The 20,725-nt window shown below is 49.7% G+C and overlaps 1 protein-coding gene across 1 annotated transcript in view; it reads right to left on the bottom strand.

Annotated features, from left to right (window-relative positions):
- Positions 1 to 17,067, bottom strand: part of SREBF2 (sterol regulatory element binding transcription factor 2) — a 71,428-nt gene extending 54,361 nt beyond the window's left edge. The window contains exons 1-3 of the mRNA XM_038756193.1: positions 16,873 to 17,067; positions 2,436 to 2,753; positions 549 to 730 (exon numbers count right to left, since the gene is read on the bottom strand). Of these exons, the coding sequence (XP_038612121.1) occupies positions 549 to 730; positions 2,436 to 2,753; positions 16,873 to 16,960 (588 nt within the window). The 5' untranslated portion in view covers positions 16,961 to 17,067. The remainder of the gene's footprint in view (positions 1 to 548; positions 731 to 2,435; positions 2,754 to 16,872) is intronic.
- Between the last annotated feature and the right edge of the window lie 3,658 nt (positions 17,068 to 20,725).

The raw sequence follows: 20,725 nt of genomic DNA, 5'->3' as shown, positions 1-20,725 counted from the left end.
GCCAACTTGGACTCTCCCAAGCGCTTAGTACAGTGCTCTGCACTCAATAAATATGACTGAATGAGTGAGAAGCCCTTCCCACATCCTCCTCTATTATTCCATTAATTTATTTTGCTTGTACATTGCTGTTCTATTTATTTTATTTTGTTAACCTGTTCTGTTTCATTCTCCGTCTCCCCCTTCTAGACCGTGAGCCCGCTGTCGGGTAGGGACCGTCTCTAGATGTTGCCAACTTGGACTGCCCGAGCGCTTATTCCGGTGCTCTGCACACAGTAAGCGCTCAATAAATACGATTGATTGATTGATTGACTGAATGAACCCGACAGCCCCAAATCCACCAGCCAGGCTCTTCTTGGGCCTCCCGGCCTCCACCCATCATTCAATTGTATTTATTGAGTGCTTACTGTGTGCAGAGCACTGTACTAAGCGCTTGGGAAGTCCAAGTTGGCAACATAGAGAGACAGTCCCTACCCAACAGCGGGCTCACAGTCTAGAAGATGGGCAGGTCCTTTCCTTCGGGCCCCGGGCGGCCCCACCGTTCCCCGTACCGGGACTTGCTGGACTTGAGGGGCGGCGACCGTCTGCACAGTAGCCGGGGCCAGGGTCTGGATGGTGCCGTTGGCCGCCTGGGTCAGCAGCCGCTGCGTCTGTACCGTCTGCACCTGCTGCTGGATGGTGACCGGCTGCACCTGGGGGGACGTCACCAGGCTCTGCACCTGAGGCTGCAGGACTGCAACGAGGAAGACGACAGGCGTGTCACCGGGCGGGGGTGAGGGGCCGCCTTAATCAATCCATCAATCGTATTTATTGAGCGCTTACTGTGTGCAGAGCACTGGACTTCAAGCGCTTGGGAAGTACAAGTTGGCAGCATACAGAAACAGTGGGTTCTGATCATAACGACGGCATTTATTAAGCGCTTACTATGTGCACAGCACTGTTTATTTTTATTTTATAATGGCACTTATTAAGCGCTGACGATGTGCAAAGCACCGTTCTAAGCGCTGGGGGGACACAGGTTGATCAGGCGGTCCCACGAGGGGCTCTCAGTCAATCCCCATTTTACAGATAAGGGAACTGAGGCTCGGAGGAGTTACGTGACTTATTAATGATGGCATTTTATTAAGCGCTTACTATGTGCAGAGCACTCTTTATTTTTATTTTATAATGGCACTTATTAAGCGCTGACGATGTGCAAAGCACCGTTCTAAGCGCTGGGGGGACACAGGTTGATCAGGCGGTCCCACGTGGGGCTCACAGTCAATCCCCATTTTACAGATAAGGGAACTGAGGCTCGGAGAAGCTAAGCGACTTATTTATGATGGCATTTTATTAAGCGCTTACTGTGTGCAGAGCACTGTTTATTTTTATTTTATAATGGCACTTATTAAGCGCTTACGATGTGCAAAGCACCGTTCTAAGCGCTGGGGGGACACAGGTTGATCAGGCGGTCCCACGAGGGGCTCACAGTCAATCCCCATTTTACAGATAAGGGAACTGAGGCTCGGAGAAGCTAAGTGACTTATTTATGATGGCATTTTATTAAGCGCTTACTACGTGCAGAGCACTGTTTATTTTTATTTTATAATGGCACTTATTAAGCGCTTACGATGTGCAAAGCACCGTTCTAAGCGCTGGGGGGACACAGGTTGATCAGGCGGTCCCACGTGGGGCTCACAGTCAATCCCCATTTTACAGATAAGGGAACTGAGGCTCGGAGAAGCTAAGTGACTTATTTATGATGGCATTTTATTAAGTGCTTACTATGTGCAAAGCACTGTTTATTTTTATTTTATAATGGCATTTATTAAGCGCTTACCGTGTGCAAAGCACCGTTCTAAGCGCTGGGGAAGTTACGAGGCGATCAGGTTGTCCCACGGGGGGCCACTGTTGGGTAGGGCCTGTCTCTAGATGTTGCCAACTTGGACTTCCCAAGCGCTTAGTCCGGCGCTCTGCACACAGTAAGCGCTCAATAAATACGATTGATTGATTGCTTGATTAATCCCTATTTTCCAGATGAGGTGACCGAGGCCCGGAGAAGCCCAAGGTCACCCAGCAGACGCGTTGGGGAGTCGGGATTAGAACCCACGACCTCTGACTCCCAAACCCGGGCTCTTTCCACCGAGCCGCGCTGCTTCTCCTACGGATATTTTCGATCTTAATGCCCGCCTCCCGCTCCAGACCGTGAGGTCGCGGCGGGCAGGGAGCGCGTCCATACCCCGTTGGCATCTGGTTGGCAGAGATGCAACGTGGATAATTGTAGAAAATTTCTCCACTCACTCAAACGGTCGTATTTAGTGGGTACTCACTGTGTGCAGAGCACCGTACTAAGCGCTTGGAAAGAACAAGTCAGAAACATACGGAGACGGTCCCACTACCCTCCCGAGTGCTCGGGAAGCGCGCGAGAGATGCGCCCGATGGACCGGGCTTCCGGTTACCTTGGAAACTGGTGGCCGCGTTCTGGTAGATCAAGGGCTGCTGGATGATCCTCGTCTGGGGGGCTGTGCTGAACGTCGGGGCGATCATCACGGCCTGCGGCTGGGGCCGGGGCTGGAGGAGGGGCGCGGGCCTGGCTTTGGCCGGGCCGGCCTGCGGGGAGGGGGCCGCGGCGGGGAAGGGGGCCGGCGCCGCCTGGCCCACCGCCCGCGGGGGCGCGGGGTCCGCCGGCCCCCCGCCGTCCACCAGGTTGTGGCCCAGCTGCTCCGAAAACAGATCGGGAAACTCGCCGATCTGGCTGCTGACAAACTGCAGCATCTCTGCCGGAAAGACGGGGAAGGGAAGCCGGGGTCACTCCGGCCCGCGGGGCGGGTCGCTCCGTCGGTCGGATTGGGCGAGCGCTGCCGGCGTGCGGGGCGCTGGACTGAGCGCTTGGCAAGTCCAAGTTGGCAACGGCTGGAGACGGGCCCTGCCCAACAGCGGGCTCACAGGCTAGAAGAACGAGACTGGGCATATCATCATCATCGATCGGATTTATTGAGCGCTTACTACGTGCAGAGCACTGGACTAAGCGCTTGGGAAGTACAAATTGGCAACAAAACAGTGCTCTGCACATAGTAAGCGCTTAACAAATGCCATCATTATTATTATTATATAGAGACGGTCCCTACCCAACAGTGGGCTCACAGTCTAGAACGGGGAGACAGAGAACAAAACCAAACATACTAACAAAATAAAATAAATAGGACAGATATGTACAAGTAAAATAGAGTAATAAATATGTACAAACATATATACATATATACAGGTGCTGTGGGGAAGGGAAGGAGGGATCAATCAATCAATCATAGTAATAATGGCATTTATTAAGCGCTTACTATGTGCAAAGCACCGTTCTAAGCGCTGGGGAGGTTACAGGGTGATCAGGTTGTCCCACGGGGGGCTCACGGTCTTCATCCCCATTTGACAGATGAGGAAACTGAGGCCCAGAGAAGTGAAGGGACTGGCCCAAAGTCACACGGCGGACAATTGGTGGAGCCGGGATTTGAACCCATGACCTGACTCCAAAGCCCAGGCTCCTTCCACTGAGCCACGCTGCTTCTCTTAATCCGGTAGCCTGGGACCGGACTGTGGCCCATCATCGATCCCAAATGAGCCCAGTGTGGGGGCTGCAGCCTCCCCTCAGGCCTTCCCAACTGAGCCCCCTCCTTCCTCTCCCCCTCCTCCTCCTCTCCATCCCCCCCACCTTACCTCCTTCCCCTCCCCACAGCACCTGGATATACGTATATATGTTTGTACGGATTTATTACTCTATTTATTCATTTATTTTACTTATACATATTTATTCTATTTATTTTATTCTGTTAGTATGTTTGGTTTTGTTCTCTGTCTCCCCCTTTTAGACTGTGAGCCCACTGTTGGGTAGGGACTGTCTCTAGGTGTTGCCAACTTGGACTTCCCAAGCGCTTAGTCCAGTGCTCTGCACACAGCAAGCGCTCAATGAATACGACTGAATGAATGAATGAACAAATATACCTGTATATATGTTTGTACGGATTTATTACTCTATTCATTTATTTTACTTATACATATTTATTCTATTTATTTTATTCTGTTAATATGTTTTGTTTTGTTCTCTGACTCCCCCTTCTAGACTGCGAGCCCACTGTTGGGTAGGGACCATCTCTGTATGTTGCCAACTTGGACTTCCCAAGCGCTTAGTACAGTGCTCTGCACACAGTAAGCGCTCAATACGACTGAATGAATGAGTGAACAAATATACCTATATATCTGTTTGTACGGATTTATTACTCTATTCATTGATTTATTTTACTTGTACATATTTATTCTATTTATTTTATTCTGTTAATGTTTTGTCTTGTTGTCTGTCTTCCCCTTCTAGACTGTGAGCCCGCTGCTGGGTAGGGACCGTCTCTAGATGTTGCCAACTTGTACTTCCCAAGCGCTTAGTCCAGTGCTCTGCACACAGCAAGCGCTCAATAAATACTATTGAATGAATGAACAGATATACCTGTATATATGTATATATGTTTGTACGGATTTATTACTCCATTTATTTTACTTGTACATATTTATTCTATTTATTTTACTCTGTTAATATGTTTTGTCTTCTTGTCCGTCTCCCCCTTCTAGACTGTGAGCCCGCTGTTGGGCAGGGACTGCTTCTAGATGTTGCCAACTTGGACTTCCCAAGCACTTAGTCCAGTGCTCTGCACACAGCAAGCGCTCAATAAATACGACTGAATGAATGAATGAATGAACAAATACACCTGTATATATGTTTGTACGGATTTATTACTCGACTGATTTTACTTGTACATATTTATTCTATTAATTTTATTCTGTTAATATGTTTTGTCTTGTCGTCTGTCTCCCCCTTCTAGACTGTGAGCTCGCTGTTGGGTAGGGACCGTCTCTAGATGTTGCCAACTTGGACTTCCCAAGCGCTTAGTCCAGCGCTCTGCACACAGTAAGCGCGCAATAAATACGATTGAATGAATGAATCCCTGGGTGGAGGGGGGTGCCCGGTGGAGAGCAGAGTCGGAGACCGCTGTCCTCGTCCTGCCTGGAGAGGGTCCGCCTCACTGCCCGCGCCTCCTTGTCGCTTCCCCGCTTTGAGGCGTCACAAGGGGTTAATCCGCTCGCTGTCTAATTTCCTTGGAGAGGAACGAACCCATGGCGGGTGCCGGGGAGGGAAGGGGGAAAGAGTTTTGGCAAAGCTCTTAAAAGTGACGCTCCAACACACATAATGGGCTGCTTGTCTCCCGCTGCCCCGAATTCATTCATTCATTCATTCAATCGTCTTTATTGAGCGCTTCCTGTGTGCAGAGCAGTGTACTAAGCGCTTGGGAAGCCCAAGTTGGCAACATCTAGAGACGGTCCCGACCCAACAGCGGGCTCACGGCCTAATGGAGGGGAACTTTCCTCCGGCCCTTTTGGCGGAGTGGCTAGGGACATTTCTAGGCCGTGAGCCCGCTGTTGGGTCGGGACCGTCTCTCGATGTTTCCGACTTGGACTTCCCAAGCGCTTAGTCCAGTGCTCTGCACACAGGAAGCGCTCAATAAATACGATTGATTGATTCTCAAAGCCTGCATATCATCCTCGTTGTCGTGGTATTTATTATTGGAATTATTATTATTGGCCCTCTCCCCTCCGAAATGTCCAGTGGTTGCCTACGGGCCTTCGTGGCAAACAAAAACTCTTCACCGGTGGTTTTAAAGCTGTCCACCCCCTCGCCCCCTCCTACCTCACCTGGCTCGTTGGGAAGGGACCGTCTCTATATGTTGCCAACTTGGACTTCCCAAGCGCTTAGTCCAGTGCTCTGCACACAGTAAGCGCTCAATAAATACGACTGAATGAATGAATGTGCCAAGGGCTGTGCTAAGCGACTCCAGGACCTCCTCCAGGAGGCCTTCCCAGATTGAGCCCCCTCCTTCCTCTCCCCCTCCTCCCCCCTCCATCCCCCTTCCCTTCCCCACAGCACCTGTATATATGTATATATGTTTATACGTATTTATTACTCTATTTATTTTACTGGTACATATCCATTCTATTTATTTTATTTGGTTAATATGTTCGGTTTTGTTCTCTTTCTCCCCCTTCTAGACTGTGAGCCCACTGTTGGGTAGGGACCGTCTCTAGATGTTGCCAACTTGGACTTCCCAAGCGCTTAGTCCAGTGCTCTGCACACAGTAAGCGCTCAATAAATACGACAATGAATGAATGAATGTTTGTACGTATTTATTACTCTATTTTACTTGTACATATTTATTCTATTTATACGTATTTATTACTCTATTTATTTTACTTGTACATATCTATTCTATTTATTTTATTTTGTTAATATGTTTGGTTTTGTTCTCCGTCTCCCCCTTCTAGACTGCGAGCCCACCGTTGGGTAGGGACCCTCTCTCTATGTTGCCAACTTGGACTTCCCAAGCGCTTAGTCCAGTGCTCTGCACACAGTAAGCGCTCAATAAATACGACTGAATGAATATGTTTGTACGTATTTATTACTCTATTCATTTTACTTGTACATATTTATTCTATTTATTTTATTTTGTTAATATGCTTTGTTTTGTTCTCTGCCTCCCCCTTCTAGACTGTGAACCCGCTGTTGGGTAGGGACCGTCTCTAGATGTTGCCAACCTGTACTTCCCAAGCGCTTAGTCCAGTGCTCTGCACACAGTAAGCGCTCAATAAATACGATTGAATGAATGAATTGCTTGATTGATTTCTCCAACCCAGCTCGCACCCTCCGCTCCTCTGGTGCCGCTAAACGTCTCCCTCGGTCTCCATCGCTCCTGTCTCGTCGCCGACCCCTGGCCTGGAATACCCTCCCTCCTCAAATCCCACAGAAAATGACTCTCCCCACCGCCGTTCAAAGCCCTCTTGAAGGCCCGTCTCCTCCAAGAAGCCTTCCCAGACTCACCCCCACTTTTACTCATCTCCCACTCCCTTCTGCGTCACTCTGACTTGCTCCCTTTGCTCTCCTCGCCTCACCCCAATCCCACGGCACTTGGGTATATATCTTTAATTTTATTTATGTTCATTCATTCATTCATTTGATTTATTGAGCGCTTACGGTGTGCAGAGCACTGGACTAAGCGCTTGGGAAGTACAAGTTGGCCACATCGAGAGATGATGTCTGTTCATTTGTACCGATGCCTGTCTCCCCGCCTCTAGACTCTCAGGTCGCTGCGGGTAGGGATTGTCACTGTTTATTGCCTTGCACTTTCCCGAGCGCTTAGAACAGTGCTCTGCACCCAGTAAGTGCTTAATAAATACAAGTGAATGAATGATTTATTGTGTACTTAAACACCACAATCACTATTAGTGATAATAACAACAATCTTCATAACTTTGGTACTTGTTAAGTGCTTCTATGTGCTAACACTCATTCATTCATTCATTCAATCGTATTTATAATTATAATAATAATAATGATGGCATTTATTAAGCGCTTACTATGTGCAAAGCACTGTTCTAAGCGCTGGGGAAGTTCCAAGGTGATCAGGTTGTCCCACAGGGGGCTCACAGTCTTCATCCCCATTTTCCAGATGAGGGAACTGAGGCCCAGAGAAGTGAAGTGACTTGCCCAAAGTCACCCAGCTGACAATTGGTGGAGTCGGGATTCGAACCCATGACCTTTGACTCCAAAGCCCGTGCTCTTTCCACTGAGCCACGCTGCTTCTCTGATTGAGCGCTTACTGTGCGCAGAGCACTGTACTAAGCGCTTAGCACTGTACTAAGCACTTAGCAGTGTACTAAGCGATTAGTACTGTACTAAGCGCTTAGTACTGTACTAAGCTAACATGTGGACACCTGTCCATATGTTTTGTTTTGTTGTCCGTCTCCCCCTTCTAGACTGTGAGCCCGCTGTTGGGTAGGGACCGTTTCTCTATGTTGCCAACTTGGACTTCCCAAGCGCTTAGTACACTGCGCTGCACACAGTAAGTGCTCAATAAATACGAATGAATGAATGAATGAATGAATGAACAAAAAAGCACTGCTCTCAATGCAGTGGGGGGGTGGGGGGGGAATACAAGCACTCTGTGCCTCAGTTACCTCAACTGTCAAATGGGGATGAAGACTGTGAGCTCCCCGTGGGACAACGAGATCACCTTGTAACCTCCCCAGCGCTTAGAACAGTGCTTGGCACACAGTAAGCGCTTAATAAATGCCATCATGATTATTATTAAATGAGGCTGAGCACAGACCCCGTCCCACACTGGGCTCATGCTCTTCATCCCCATTTTACAGATGGAGCAAATGAGGCCCAGGGAAGTGACGCTCACTCTCTTAATCCCCATTTTACAGATGGAGCAAATGAGGTCCAGGGAAGTGACTTGGCCAAGGTCACGCAGCAGACAAGTGGCGGGGCCGGGCTCTGTCCACTAGCCCACGCGGCTTCCGCGGCCTTGAGACGCAGGGCAGGCGACGGCGGTGAGTCAATCAATCAATCAATCGTATTTATTGAGCACTTACGGTGTGCAGAGCACTGTACTAAGCGCTTGGGATGTACAAGCTGGCAACATCTAGAGACGGTCCCTACCCAACAGTGGGCTCACAGTCTAAAAGAGTCAGATCTTTTAATGGGGAGGCGCGGTTCATCTTACCAGTTAAACCAGTTTACCAGTTTCCCGGATCACTTCCCCAGATCTGGGAGGGGACGGGGGCGTTCAGCAAACTCTCCCCACCCCTGAGACCCACCCACTGGGTGCAGCGGCTGGGAAGGCGATGAGGACGAGGGAGGAATCTCAGAACCTCCCTTCTCCCCCCCATCCCACCCTATTTCCCCCTAATATTTATTTTATTTTGTTGGTATGTTTGGTTTTGTTCTCTGTCTCCCCTTTTAGACTGTGAGCCTACTGTTGGGTAGGGACTGTCTCTATATGTTGCCAATTTGTACTTCCCAGGCGCTTAGTACAGTGCTCTGCACATAGTAAGCGCTCAATAAATACGATTGATGATGATGATGATGCTGGTGATAATAATAACAACAACAATTACGGTACTTGTTAAGCGCTAACTCTGTGCCATTCAGTCACTCCATCGTATTTATTGAGCGCTTACGGTGTGCAAAGCACTGTACTAAGCGCTTGGGAAGTCCAAGTTGGCAACATCTAAAGATGGTCCCTACCCGACAACGGGCTCCCGGTCTAGAAGGGGGAGACAGGCGACAAAACAAAACATGGAGACACCATCGCTCTTATTATTATAGAAGCAGCGTGGCTCAGTGGAAAGAGCCCGGGCTTTGGAGTCAGAGGTCCTGGGTTCGAATCCCGGCTCCTCCAATTGTCAGCTGTGTGACTTTGGGCAAGTCGCTTCACTTCTCTGGGCCTCAGTTCCCTCACCTGGAAAATGGGAATTAAGACTGTGAGCCCCACGTGGGACAAATTGATCCCCCCCCCAGCGCTTAGAACAGTGCTTTGCACATAGTAAGTGCTTAACAAATTATTATTATTCTTCACCCCCACTTTACAGATGAGGGAACTGAGGCACAGAGAAGTGACGTGAGCTGCCCAAAGTCACACAGCTGATAGGTGGCGGAGCCGGGATTCGAACCTACGACCTCTGGCTCCCAAGCCCGGGCTCTTTTCACTAAGCCACGCTGCTTCTCAGTTAACTCAGATGAGTTAACTGAGGCGAAGTGAAATGACTTGCCCGAGGTCACACGGCAGGGCCAGGATTCGAACCCAGGTCCTTCCGACCCGGAGTCCCTTGCCGTTTCCACCGGGCCTTTCTGCTCATGTCAAGAAGAGGCAGATTTTGGAGAGAGTCACCGAGAACCGACAGAGCCGATGCCCTGGGGGGAATACGGCAAACCCCAAAGGGCTAATGCACAGAAGAATTAGGCCACGGGAAGTTGAGGCAACAATAATAATGGCATTTATTAAGCGCTTACTATGTGCAAAGCACTGTTCTAAGCGCTGGGGAGTTTACAAGGTGATCAGGTTGTCCCACGGGGGGCTCACAGTCTCCATCCCCATTTTACAGATGAGGTAACTGAGGCACAGAGAATCAATCAATCGCATTTATTGAGCGCTTACTCTGTGCAGAGCACTGTACTAAGCGCTTGGGAAGTACAAGTTGGCAACATATAGAGACAGTCCCTACCCAACAGTGGGCTCACCGTCTGAAAGGGGGAGACAGAGAACAAAACCAAACATACTAACGAAATAAAATAGAATAGATATGTACAAGTAAAATAAATAGAGTAATAAATATGTACAAACATCATCATCATCATCATCAATCGTATTTATTGAGCGCTTACTGCGTGCAGAGCACTGTATTAAGCGCTTGGGAAGTCCAAATTGGCAACATATAGAGACGGTCCCTACCCAACAGTGGGCTCACAGTCTAAAAGGGGGAGACAGAGAACAAAACCAAACACACTAACAAAATAAAATAAATAGAATAGATATGGACAAGTAAAATAGAGTAATAAATATGTACAAACATATATACATATATACAGAGGAGTGAAGTGACTTGCCCCAAGTCACAGAGCTGACAAGTGGCAGAGCTGGGATTTGAACCCATGATTTACCTGTACATATTTATTCTATTTCTTTTATTTTGTTAATATGTTTTGTTTTGTTGTCTGTCTCCCCCTTCTAGCCTGCGAGCCCACTGTTGGGTAGGGACTGTCTCTAGATGTTGCCAACTTGGACTTCCCAAGCGCTTAGTCCAGCGCTCGGCACACAGTAAGCGCTCAATAAATACGACTGATTGATTGATTGATTGTTGGGTAGGGACCGTCTCTAGATGTTGCCAACTTGGACTTCCCAAGCGCTTAGTCCAGCGCTCTGCACACAGTAAGCGCTCAATAAATACGATTGAATGAATGAATGGATGAATGAATGACTCCCAAGCCCGGGCTCTTTCCACTGCTGAGGTGTGACATCAGAGAACATTCACTTGGGCGAGGTGAATTAGGTGTGTCGAAATATCCAGGAAAAAGCCCAGATGAATCATCATCATCAATCGTATTTATTGAGCGCTTACTATGTGCAGAGCACTGTACTAAGCGCTTGGAAAGTACAAATTGGCAACAAATAGAGACAGTCCCTACCCAACAGTGGGCTCACAGTCTAGAAGGAGGAGACAGACAACAAAACATATTAACAAAATAAAATAAATAGAATAAATATGTACAAATAAATCATGGGTTCAAATCCCAGCTAGGTTTAGGGAGTGGACAGGACGTGGATGAAAACAGGGCTTAAAACAAGATAGGGGCCACTGCCCCTCACACTGCTATTTTGCTTTACGCTACTTATCATCATCATCATCATCAATTGTATTTATTGAGTGCTTACTGCATGCAGAGCACTGTACTAAGCGCTTGGGAAGTCCAAATTGGCAACATCTAGAGACAGTCCCTACCCAACAGTGGGCTCACAGTCTAAAAGGGGGAGACAGAGAACAAAACCAAACATACTAACAAAATAAAATAAATAGAATAGATATGTACAAGTAAAATAAATAAATAAATAAATGGAGTAATAAATATGTACAAGCATATATACATATATACAGGTTATCAAAAATTGCTACGAGGCGCAAAGGACTGCAAGCAGGGAGGCTCACGAGACGGGGAGAGAAACATGAAGACAAGATCTTAATGCAACAGAAATGACGGCCGTCCTTCATTCATTCTTTCAATCGTATTTATTAATAATAATAATAATAATGATGGCATTTATGAAGCGCTTACTATGTGCAAAGCACTGTTCTAAGCGCTGGGGAGGTTACAAGGTGATCAGGTTGGCCCACGGGCGGGGGGGGGGGGCTCACGGTCTTCATCCCCATTTCCCAGATGAGGTCACTGAGGCCCAGAGAAGTGACTTGTCCAAAGTCACCCAGCTGACAAGTGGCGGAGCTGGGATTTGAACCCATGACCTCTGACTCCAAAGCCCATGCTCTTTCCACCTTTTCACTTGTATATATGTTTGTACATATTTATTACTCTATTTATTTTACTTGTACATATCTATTCTATTTATTTTATTTTGTTAGGATGTTTGGTTTTGTTCTCTGTCTCCCCCTTTCAGACTGTGAGGCCACTGTTGGGTAGGGACCGTCTCTAAGATGTTGCCAACTTGTACTTCCCAAGCGCTTGGTACAGTGCTCTGCACACAGTAAGCGCTCAATAAATACGATTGATTGATTGATTTCCACTGAGCCACACTGCCTACTGAGCGCTTACTGTGTGCAGAGCACTGTACTAAGCACTTGGGAAGGTTCGGTGCGATTTGCCACCATCTCTCAGCTCCTTTGTGCATGGGGACAGGAGAGGCGGTAATTCCCAGTTCGAGGTGTGCCAGGGGACTCACTTGCAGGGCTGTTTGCAGTTAGAAACTGGTTTTCAAAATGCAAATGGGGATGTTTTTAGAGTTATTACTCATTTATTTATTTTATTTGCACGTACTTATTCTATTTATTTTACTTTGTTAATGTTTGGTTTTGCTGTCTGTCACCCCCTTCTAGACTGTGAGTCCGCTGTTGGGTAGGGACCGTCTCTAGATGTTGCCAACTTGGACTTCCCAAGCACTTAGTACAGTGCTCTGCACACAGTAAGCGCTCAATAAATACGATTGCCCCCGCCTCCATCCCCCGTCTTACCTCCTTCCCTTCCCCACAGCACCTGTATATATGGATATATGTTTGTACATATTTATTACTCTCTTTATTCATTTATTTTACTTGTACATATCTATTCTATTTATTTTATTTTGTTAATATGTTTTGTCTTGCTGTCTGTCTCCTTCTGTAAGCCCACCGATGGGTAGGGACCGCCTCTAGGTGTTGCCAACTTGGACTTCCCAAGCGCTTAGCACAGTGCTCTGCACACAGTAAGTGCTCAATAAATACGACTGAATGAATGAATGAATGATGTTTTTCTTGCAAACAATGGTAATGAAGATATCCATCATTTCCCTGCGATGAAAGCCGGCTGGGAGGTTTTGGTTTATACGGGGGTGGGCATCCTTCTGGCAGGGGCGGTGCCCGGAGGGGCCCCAGGGAGCTGCTGGGCACAAAGCTCATTCATTCATTCATTCATTCATTCAATCGTATTTATTCATCAATCAATCAATCGTATTCATTCAATCATATTTATTGAGCGCTTACTGTGTGCAGAGCACTGGACTAAGCGCTTGGGAAGTCCAAGTTGGCAACATCTAGAGACAGTCCCTACCCAAAAACGGGCTCACAGTCTAGAAGGGGGAGACAGACGACAAAACATATTAACAAAATAAAATAAACAGAATAAAGATGTACAAATAAAATAGAGTAACAAATCTGTCCAAACATATATAGATATATACAGGTGCTGTGGGGAGGGGAAGGAGGTAAAGCGAGGGGAAGGGGGAGGAGGGGGAGAAGAAGGAGGAGTCGTGGGATAATCACTCATTCATTCCATCATATTTATTGAGCGCTTACTGTGTGCAGAGCACTGTACTAAGCGCTTAGGAAGTACAAGTTGACTCACCGCCCCTTCCCCAGGACGGGCGTCCTGCCCAGCCCATCTGCCGGACATGGGTGGGTGGCACTTGTCCACCCTGGGGGCACCCGAGACCCCACTCAGACTAGGGATCGGACGGTACGTGGGCAGGTGATTACCTCACTACCTTATTCATTCACTCATTCAATCGTATTTATTGAGCGCTTCCCGTGTGCAGAGCACTGGACTAAGCGCTTGGGAAGTCCAAGCTGGCAACATCTAGAGACAGTCCCTACCCGACAGCGGGCTCACAGTCTAGAAGGGGGAGACGGACAACAAAACATATTAACATAATAAAATAAATAGAATAAATATGTACAAATAGCAGCGGGGCTCAGTGGAAAGAGCCCGGGCTTGGGAGTCGGAGGTCATGGGTTCAAATCCCGACTATGCCAATTGTCATTCATTCATTCATTCAATCGTCTTTATTGAGCGCTTACTGCGTGCACAGCACTGTACTATGAGCTTGGGAAGTACAAGTTGGCAACATACAGAGAGGGTCCCTACCCAACTGTGTGACTTTGGGCAAGTCACTTCACTTCTCTGGGCCTCAGTTACCTCATCTGGAAAATGGGGATGAAGGCTGTGAGCCCCACGTGGGACAACCTGATCACCTTGTATCCTCCCCCCAGCGCTTAGAACAGTGCTTGGCACCTAGAAGCAGCGTGGCTCAGTGGATAGAGCCCGGGCTTTGGAGTCAGAGGTCATGGGTTCAAATCCCAGCTCTGCCAATTGTCAGCTGTGTGACTTTGGGCAAGTCACTTAACTACTCTGGGCCTCGGTTACCTCATCTGTAAAATGGGGATTAAGGCTGTGAGCCCCCTTGGGCCAACCTAATCACCCTGTAACCTCTCCAGTGCTTAGAACAGTGCTTTGCACATAGTAAGCGCTTAATAAATGCCATTATTATTATTATTAGAACAGTGCTTTGCACATAGTAACCGCTTAATAAATGCCATCATTATTATTATTATAAGGTGATCATATTGTCCCACGGGGGGCTCGCAGTCAATCCCCATTTCACAGATGAGGTCACTGAGGCACAGAGAAGTGAAGTGTGTGACTTGGGGCAAGTCACTTCCCTTCTCTGGGCCTCAGTTCCCTCATCTGTAAAATGGGGATGAAGACTGTGGGACAACCGTGGGACCACCTGATCACCTTGTAACCTCCCCCGTGCTTAGAACAGTGCTTTGCACATAGTAAGCACTTAATAAATGCCATCATTATTATTACTACAAGGTGATCATGTCGTCCCACTGGGGGCTCGCAGTCAATCCCCACTTGACAGATGAGGTCACTGAGGCCCAGAGAAATGAAGTGTGTGACTTGGGGCAAGTCACTTCCCTTCTCTGGGCCTCAGTTCCCTCATCTGGAAAATGGGGATGAAGACTGTGAGCCCCACGGGGGACAACCTGATCACCCTGTAACTTCCCCAGCGCTTAGAACAGTGCTTTGCACATAGTAGGCGCTTAATAAATGCCATCATTATTATTACAAGGTGATCAGGTCATCCCGGGGGGGCTCGCAGTTAATCCCAATGAGCCCATTTTTGGGTAGGGACCGTCTCTATATGTTGCCAACCTGGACTTCCCAAGTGCTTAGTACAGTGCTCTGCACACGGTAAGCGCTCAATAAATACGACTGAATGAATGAATGAATTTTACAGATGAGGTCACTGAGGCCCAGAGAAGTGAAGTGTGTGACTTGGGGCGAGTCACTTCCCTTCTCTGGGCCTCAGTTCCCTCATCTGTAAAATGGGGATGAAGACTGTGAGCCCCCTGTGGGACCTGATCACCTTGTAACCTCTCCAGCGCTTAGGGCAGTGCTTTGCACATAGTAAGCGCTTCATAAATGCCATCATTATCATTCTTACAAGGTGATCATGTCGTCCCACAGGGGGCTCGCAGTCAATCCCCATTTCACAGATGAGGTCACTGAGGCACAGAGAAGTGAAGTGTGTGACTTGGGGCAAGTCACTTCCCTTCTCTGGGCCTCAGTTCCCTCATCTGTCAAATGGGGATGAAGACTGTGAGCCCCACGGGGGACGACCTGATCACCTTGTAACCTCCCCAGTGCTTAGAACAGTGCTTTGCACATAGTAAGCGCTTCATAAATGCCATCATTATCATTCTTACAAGGTGATCAGGTCGTCCCACGGGGGGCTCGCAGTCAATCCCCACTTGACAAATGAGGTCACTGAGGCATAGAGAAGTGAAGTGTGTGACTTGGGGCAAGTCACTTCCCTTCTCTGGGCCCCAGTTCCCTCATCTGTAAAATGGGGATGAAGACTGTGAGCCCCACGGGGGACAACCTGATCACTTTGTAACCTCCCCAGCGCTTAGAACAGTGCTTGGCACATAGTAAGCGCTTAATAAATGCCATCATTATTATTACTACAAGGTGATCATGTCGTCCCACGGGGGGCTCGCAATCAATCCCCACTTGACAGATGAGGTCACTGAGGCCCAGAGAAGTGAAGTGTGTGACTTGAGGCAAGTCAGTTCCCTTCTCTGGGCCTCAGTTCCCTCATCTGTAAAATGGGGATGAAGACTGTGAGCCCCACGTGGGACCACCTGATCACCTTGCAACCGCCCCAGCGCTTAGAGCAGTGCTTGGCACATAGTAAGTGCTTAATAAATGCCATCATTCTTACAAGGTGATCACGTCATCCCATGGGGGGCTCCCAGTCAATCCCCACTTGACAGATGAGGTCACTGAGGCCCAGAGAAGTGAAGTGTGTGACTTGGGGCGAGTCACTTCCCTTCTCTGGGCCTCAGTTCCCTCATCAGTAAAATGGGGCTGAAGACTGTGGGACAACCATGGGACAACCTGACCACCTTGTAACCTCCCCAGCGCTTAGAACAGTGCTTGGCACATAGTAAGCGCTTAATAAATGCCATCATTATTATTACTACAAGGTGATCATGTCGTCCCACGGGGGGCTCGCAATCAATCCCCACTTGACAGATGAGGTCACTGAGGCCCAGAGAAGTGAAGTGTGTGACTTGAGGCAAGTCAGTTCCCTTCTCTGGGCCTCAGTTCCCTCATCTGTAAAATGGGGTTGAAGACTGTGAGCCCCCTATGGGACAACCTGATCACCTTGTAACCGCCCCAGCGCTTAGAGCAGTGCTTGGCACATAGTGAGCGTTTAATAAATGCCGTCATTATTATTTTTTTTCTCTTATGAGGGGGCTCATCCTTCATTTTCTGGGGGCGGCGGGTGCGCCCAGCACTGCGCGAGGCGCTGAGGCGAGCTTCGGCCCTGGCGCAAAGGGCTCTGGGTAAGGGGCTGCCGGCTGAGGAGGGGGGTGGCCGTGCGTGCCTGCGTGCGTGCGTGCGTGCGTGCGTGCGCGCGCCCGTGAGGCGGTTCGGGGGGTGCGCGCGCGTGCCCCCCTGTCACTCACCGTCGATGTCCCCCAGGGTCAGCTCGTCCCCCAGCTCCGTCAGGGTCTCCATGGTTTCCAGGTCGCCCAGCTCGCCGCCCTCCTCCATGGCCGGCGGCTCGCGCGCCGTGCCCCCCTCAGGGACACTCGGGGCCGGCGAGGGTGGCTCCTCCTCCTCCTCCTCCTCGTCTTCCTCCTCCGCCCATGGCTCACCTCACCGCCGCCGCCATGTTTCCGCCGTTCCGGAACGCGGTTGGGGGGGGGGAAGCGCGCGCCCGCGGAGGGAGCGAGCGAGTGCGCATGCGCCCCGGCCGGGAAGGGGGCGTGGTGGGGGGAAGCGGGCCCGCCGTTGTTTGTTGTCAATGGGACCAGGCTGGCGCCGGCCAATCCCCGAGCGAGGCGGCGCGTGGGGTGATGGTGCGTCACCGATCAGCAGCTCCGATTTGCATAGGGGAGGCCCCGCCCCCTGGGGCGCTGTTGGCCAATGGGGACGGCGCCGGCCCGGCTTTGGGCCCCGCCCCCTCGGGGCTGTTAGCCAATGGGGACGGAGCCGGCCCGGCCTTGTGCCACGCCCCTTGGAGGCTGTTGGCCAATGGGATGGAGATGGCCCGGCCTTGTGCCCCGCCCCCTGGGGGGCTGTTGGCCAATGGGGATGGAGATGGCCCGGCCTTGAGCCCCGCCCCCTGGGGACTGTTGGCCAATGGGGAAGGCGCTGGCCCGGCCTTGTGCCCCGCCGGGTGATCAGGTTGTCCCACGGGGGGCTCACAGTCTTCATCCCCATTTTACAGATGAGATCACTGAGGCCCAGAGACTAATAATGATGGCATTGGTTAAGCGCTTACTATGTGCCAAGCACTGTTCTAAGCGCTGGGGAGGATACAAAGTTATCAGGCTGTCCCACGTGGGGCTCACAGTCTTCATCCCCATTTTACAGATGAGATCACTAAGGCCCAGAGAATAATAATGATGACATTTGTTAAGCGCTTACTATGTGCCAAGCACTGTTCTAAGAGCTGGGGAGGATACAAGGTGATCAGGTTGTCCCAAGTGGGGCTCACAATCTTCATCCCCATTTTACAGATGAGGGAACTGAGGCCCAGAGAATAATAGTGATGGCATTTGTTAAGCACTTACTATGTGCCAAGCACTGTTCTAAGTGCTGGGGGAGATCCAAGGTCCTCTGTTTGTCCCATGTAGGGCTCACAGTCTTCATCCCCATTTTACAAATGAGGGAACTGAGGTCCAGAGAATAATAATGATGGCATTTGTTAAGCGCTTACTATGTGCCAAGCACTGTTCTAAGCACTGGGGAGTATACAAGGTGATCAGGTTGTCCCACGTGGGACTCACAATCTTCATCCCCATTTTACAGATGAGATCACTGAGGCCCAGAGAATAATAATGATGGCATTTGTTAAGCGCTTACTATGTGCCAAGCACTGTTCTAAGTGCTGGGGGATAGCCAAGGTCCTCAGGTTGTCCCACGCAGGGCTCACAGTCTTCATCCCCATTTTACAGATGAGGTCACTGAGGCCCAGAGAATAATAATGATGGCATTTGTTAAGCGCTTACTATGTGCCAAGCATTCATTCATTCATTCAATCGTATTTATTGAGCGCTTACTGTGTGCAGAGCACTGTACTAAGCACTTGGGAAGTACAAGTTGGCAACATATAGAGATGGTCCCTACCCAACAGTGGGCTCACAGTCTAGAAGGGGGAGACGGACAACAAAACAAAACATGGAGACAGGTGTCAAAGTCATCAGAACAAATAGAATTAAAGCTCTATGCACATCATTAACAAAATAAATAGAACAGTAAATACGTACAAAGAAAATAGAGTAATAAATCTGTACAAATATATATACAGATGCTGTGGGGAGGGGAAGGAGGTAGGGCTGGGGGGATGGGGAGGAGGAGAGGAAAAAGGGGGCTCAATCTGGGAAGGCCTCCTGGAGGAGGTGAGCTCTCAGTAGGGCTTTGAAGGGAGGAAGAAAGCTAGTTTGGCGGATGTGTGGAGGGAGGGCATTCCAGGCCAGGGGGAGGACGTGGGCCAGGGGTCGACAGCGGGACAGGCGAGAACGAGGCCTAACGGTGAGGAGATTAGCGGCAGAGGAGCGGAGGGTGCGGGCTGGGATGGAGAAGGAGAGAAGGAAGGTGAGGTAGGAGGGGGCGAGCGGATGGATGGACAGCCTTGAAGGGGAGAGTGAGGAGTTTTTCCTTGATGCGTAGGTTGACTGGCAGCCACTGAAGATTTTTGAGGAGGGGAGTAACATGCCTAGAGCGTTTCTGCACAAAGATGATCCGGGCAGCAGAGTGAAGTGTAGACTGAAGCGAGGAGGGAGACAGGAGGATGGGAGATCAGAGAGGAGGCTGATGCAGTAATCCAGTCGGGATAGGATGAGAGACCGAACCAGCAAGGCAGCGGTTTGGATGGAGAGGAAAGGGCGGATCTTGGCCACGGTTGTGGAGGTGAGACCGGCAGGTTTTGGTGACGGATTGGATGTGTGGGGTGAACGAAAGAGCGGAGTCGAGGATGACACCGAGGTTGTGGGCTTGTGAGACGGGAAGGATGGTAGTGCCGTCTACAGTGACGGGAAAGTCAGGGAGAGGGCAGGGTTTGGGAGAGAAGATAAGGAGTTCAGTCTTGGACATAGTGAGTTTTAGATGGCGGGCAGGCATCCAGATGGAGATGTCCTAAAGGCAGGAGGAGCCACGACCCTGAAGGGAGGGAGAGAGAGCAGAGGCAGAGATAAGGAGTTCAGTCTTGGACATATTGAGTTTTAGATGGCGGGCAGGCATCCAGATGGAGATGTCCTGAAGGCAGGAGGAGCCACGAGCCTGGAGGGAGGGAGAGAGAGCAGAGGCAGTGACGTAGATTTGGGTGTCATCAGCGGAGAGATGATAGGAACTGAGGCACAGAGAAGTTAAGCGGCTTGCCCAAGGTCACACAGCAGGCAAGTGGCAGAGCCGGGATTAGAACCCACGTCCCCGTCTCCCAAGCCTGGGTGCTTTCCACTAGGCCACACTGGACACAGTCCTTGGCCCACGTGGGGCTCACAGTCTTAACCCCCATTTTACAGATGAGGGAACTGAGGCCCAGAGAAAGGAATCCCTGCCACCGCTCACCTCCTCACTGGGCCTCGTTCTTGTCTGTCCCACCGTCGACCCCCGGCCTCCCCCATTGGCCTGGAATGCCCTCCCTCCTCACATCAGCTAAGCTAGCTCTCTTCCTCCCTTCAAAACCCTACTGAGCGCTCACCTCCTCCAGGAGGCCTTCCCACACTGAGCCCCCCTTTCCCTCTGCTCATCTTCCCATCTCCATCACCCCCTTCCCCCTCCCCACAGCACTTGTATATATCTGTACATATTAAGCGCTTAGTACAGTGCTCTGCACACAGTAAGTGTTCAATAAATACGATTGATGATATTTATTACTGTTTTATTATTGATGCGTATATAGCTATAATTCTATTTAATCTAATGGCATTGACCCCCGTCTACTTGTTTTGTTCTGTTGTCCGTCTTCCCCTTCTAAACCGTGAGCCCGTTGTTGGGCCTCGAGAGGCTGACGATTTGAACTTCCCAAGCGCTTAGTCCAGTGCTCTGCACACAGTAAGCGCCCAATAAATACGACTGAATGAATGAAGTGACCAAGGTCACCCAGCAGACGAGTGATGGAGTGGGAATTAGAACCCATGACTTTCTGTCTCCTCTATCCAGTAAACCAAGCGACTTCCAAACTTCAGGATTCCTACCCCAACACCCCTTCTAGAAGCAGCCCCCCTTCCTCCTGCCATCTCCAAGAGCTCAAGAGCAGAGCTGGGGTGCTTCCTGCTCCCCTCAATCAATTAATGGTATTTAATGAGCACT

Source organism: Tachyglossus aculeatus, chromosome 14 (genome assembly GCF_015852505.1).
Source record: "Tachyglossus aculeatus isolate mTacAcu1 chromosome 14, mTacAcu1.pri, whole genome shotgun sequence".
NCBI classification, from domain to species: Eukaryota; Metazoa; Chordata; class Mammalia; order Monotremata; family Tachyglossidae; genus Tachyglossus; species Tachyglossus aculeatus.
Note: the sequence above shows the minus strand (reverse complement) of the source record. Positions and strands in the feature narration are given on the sequence as shown.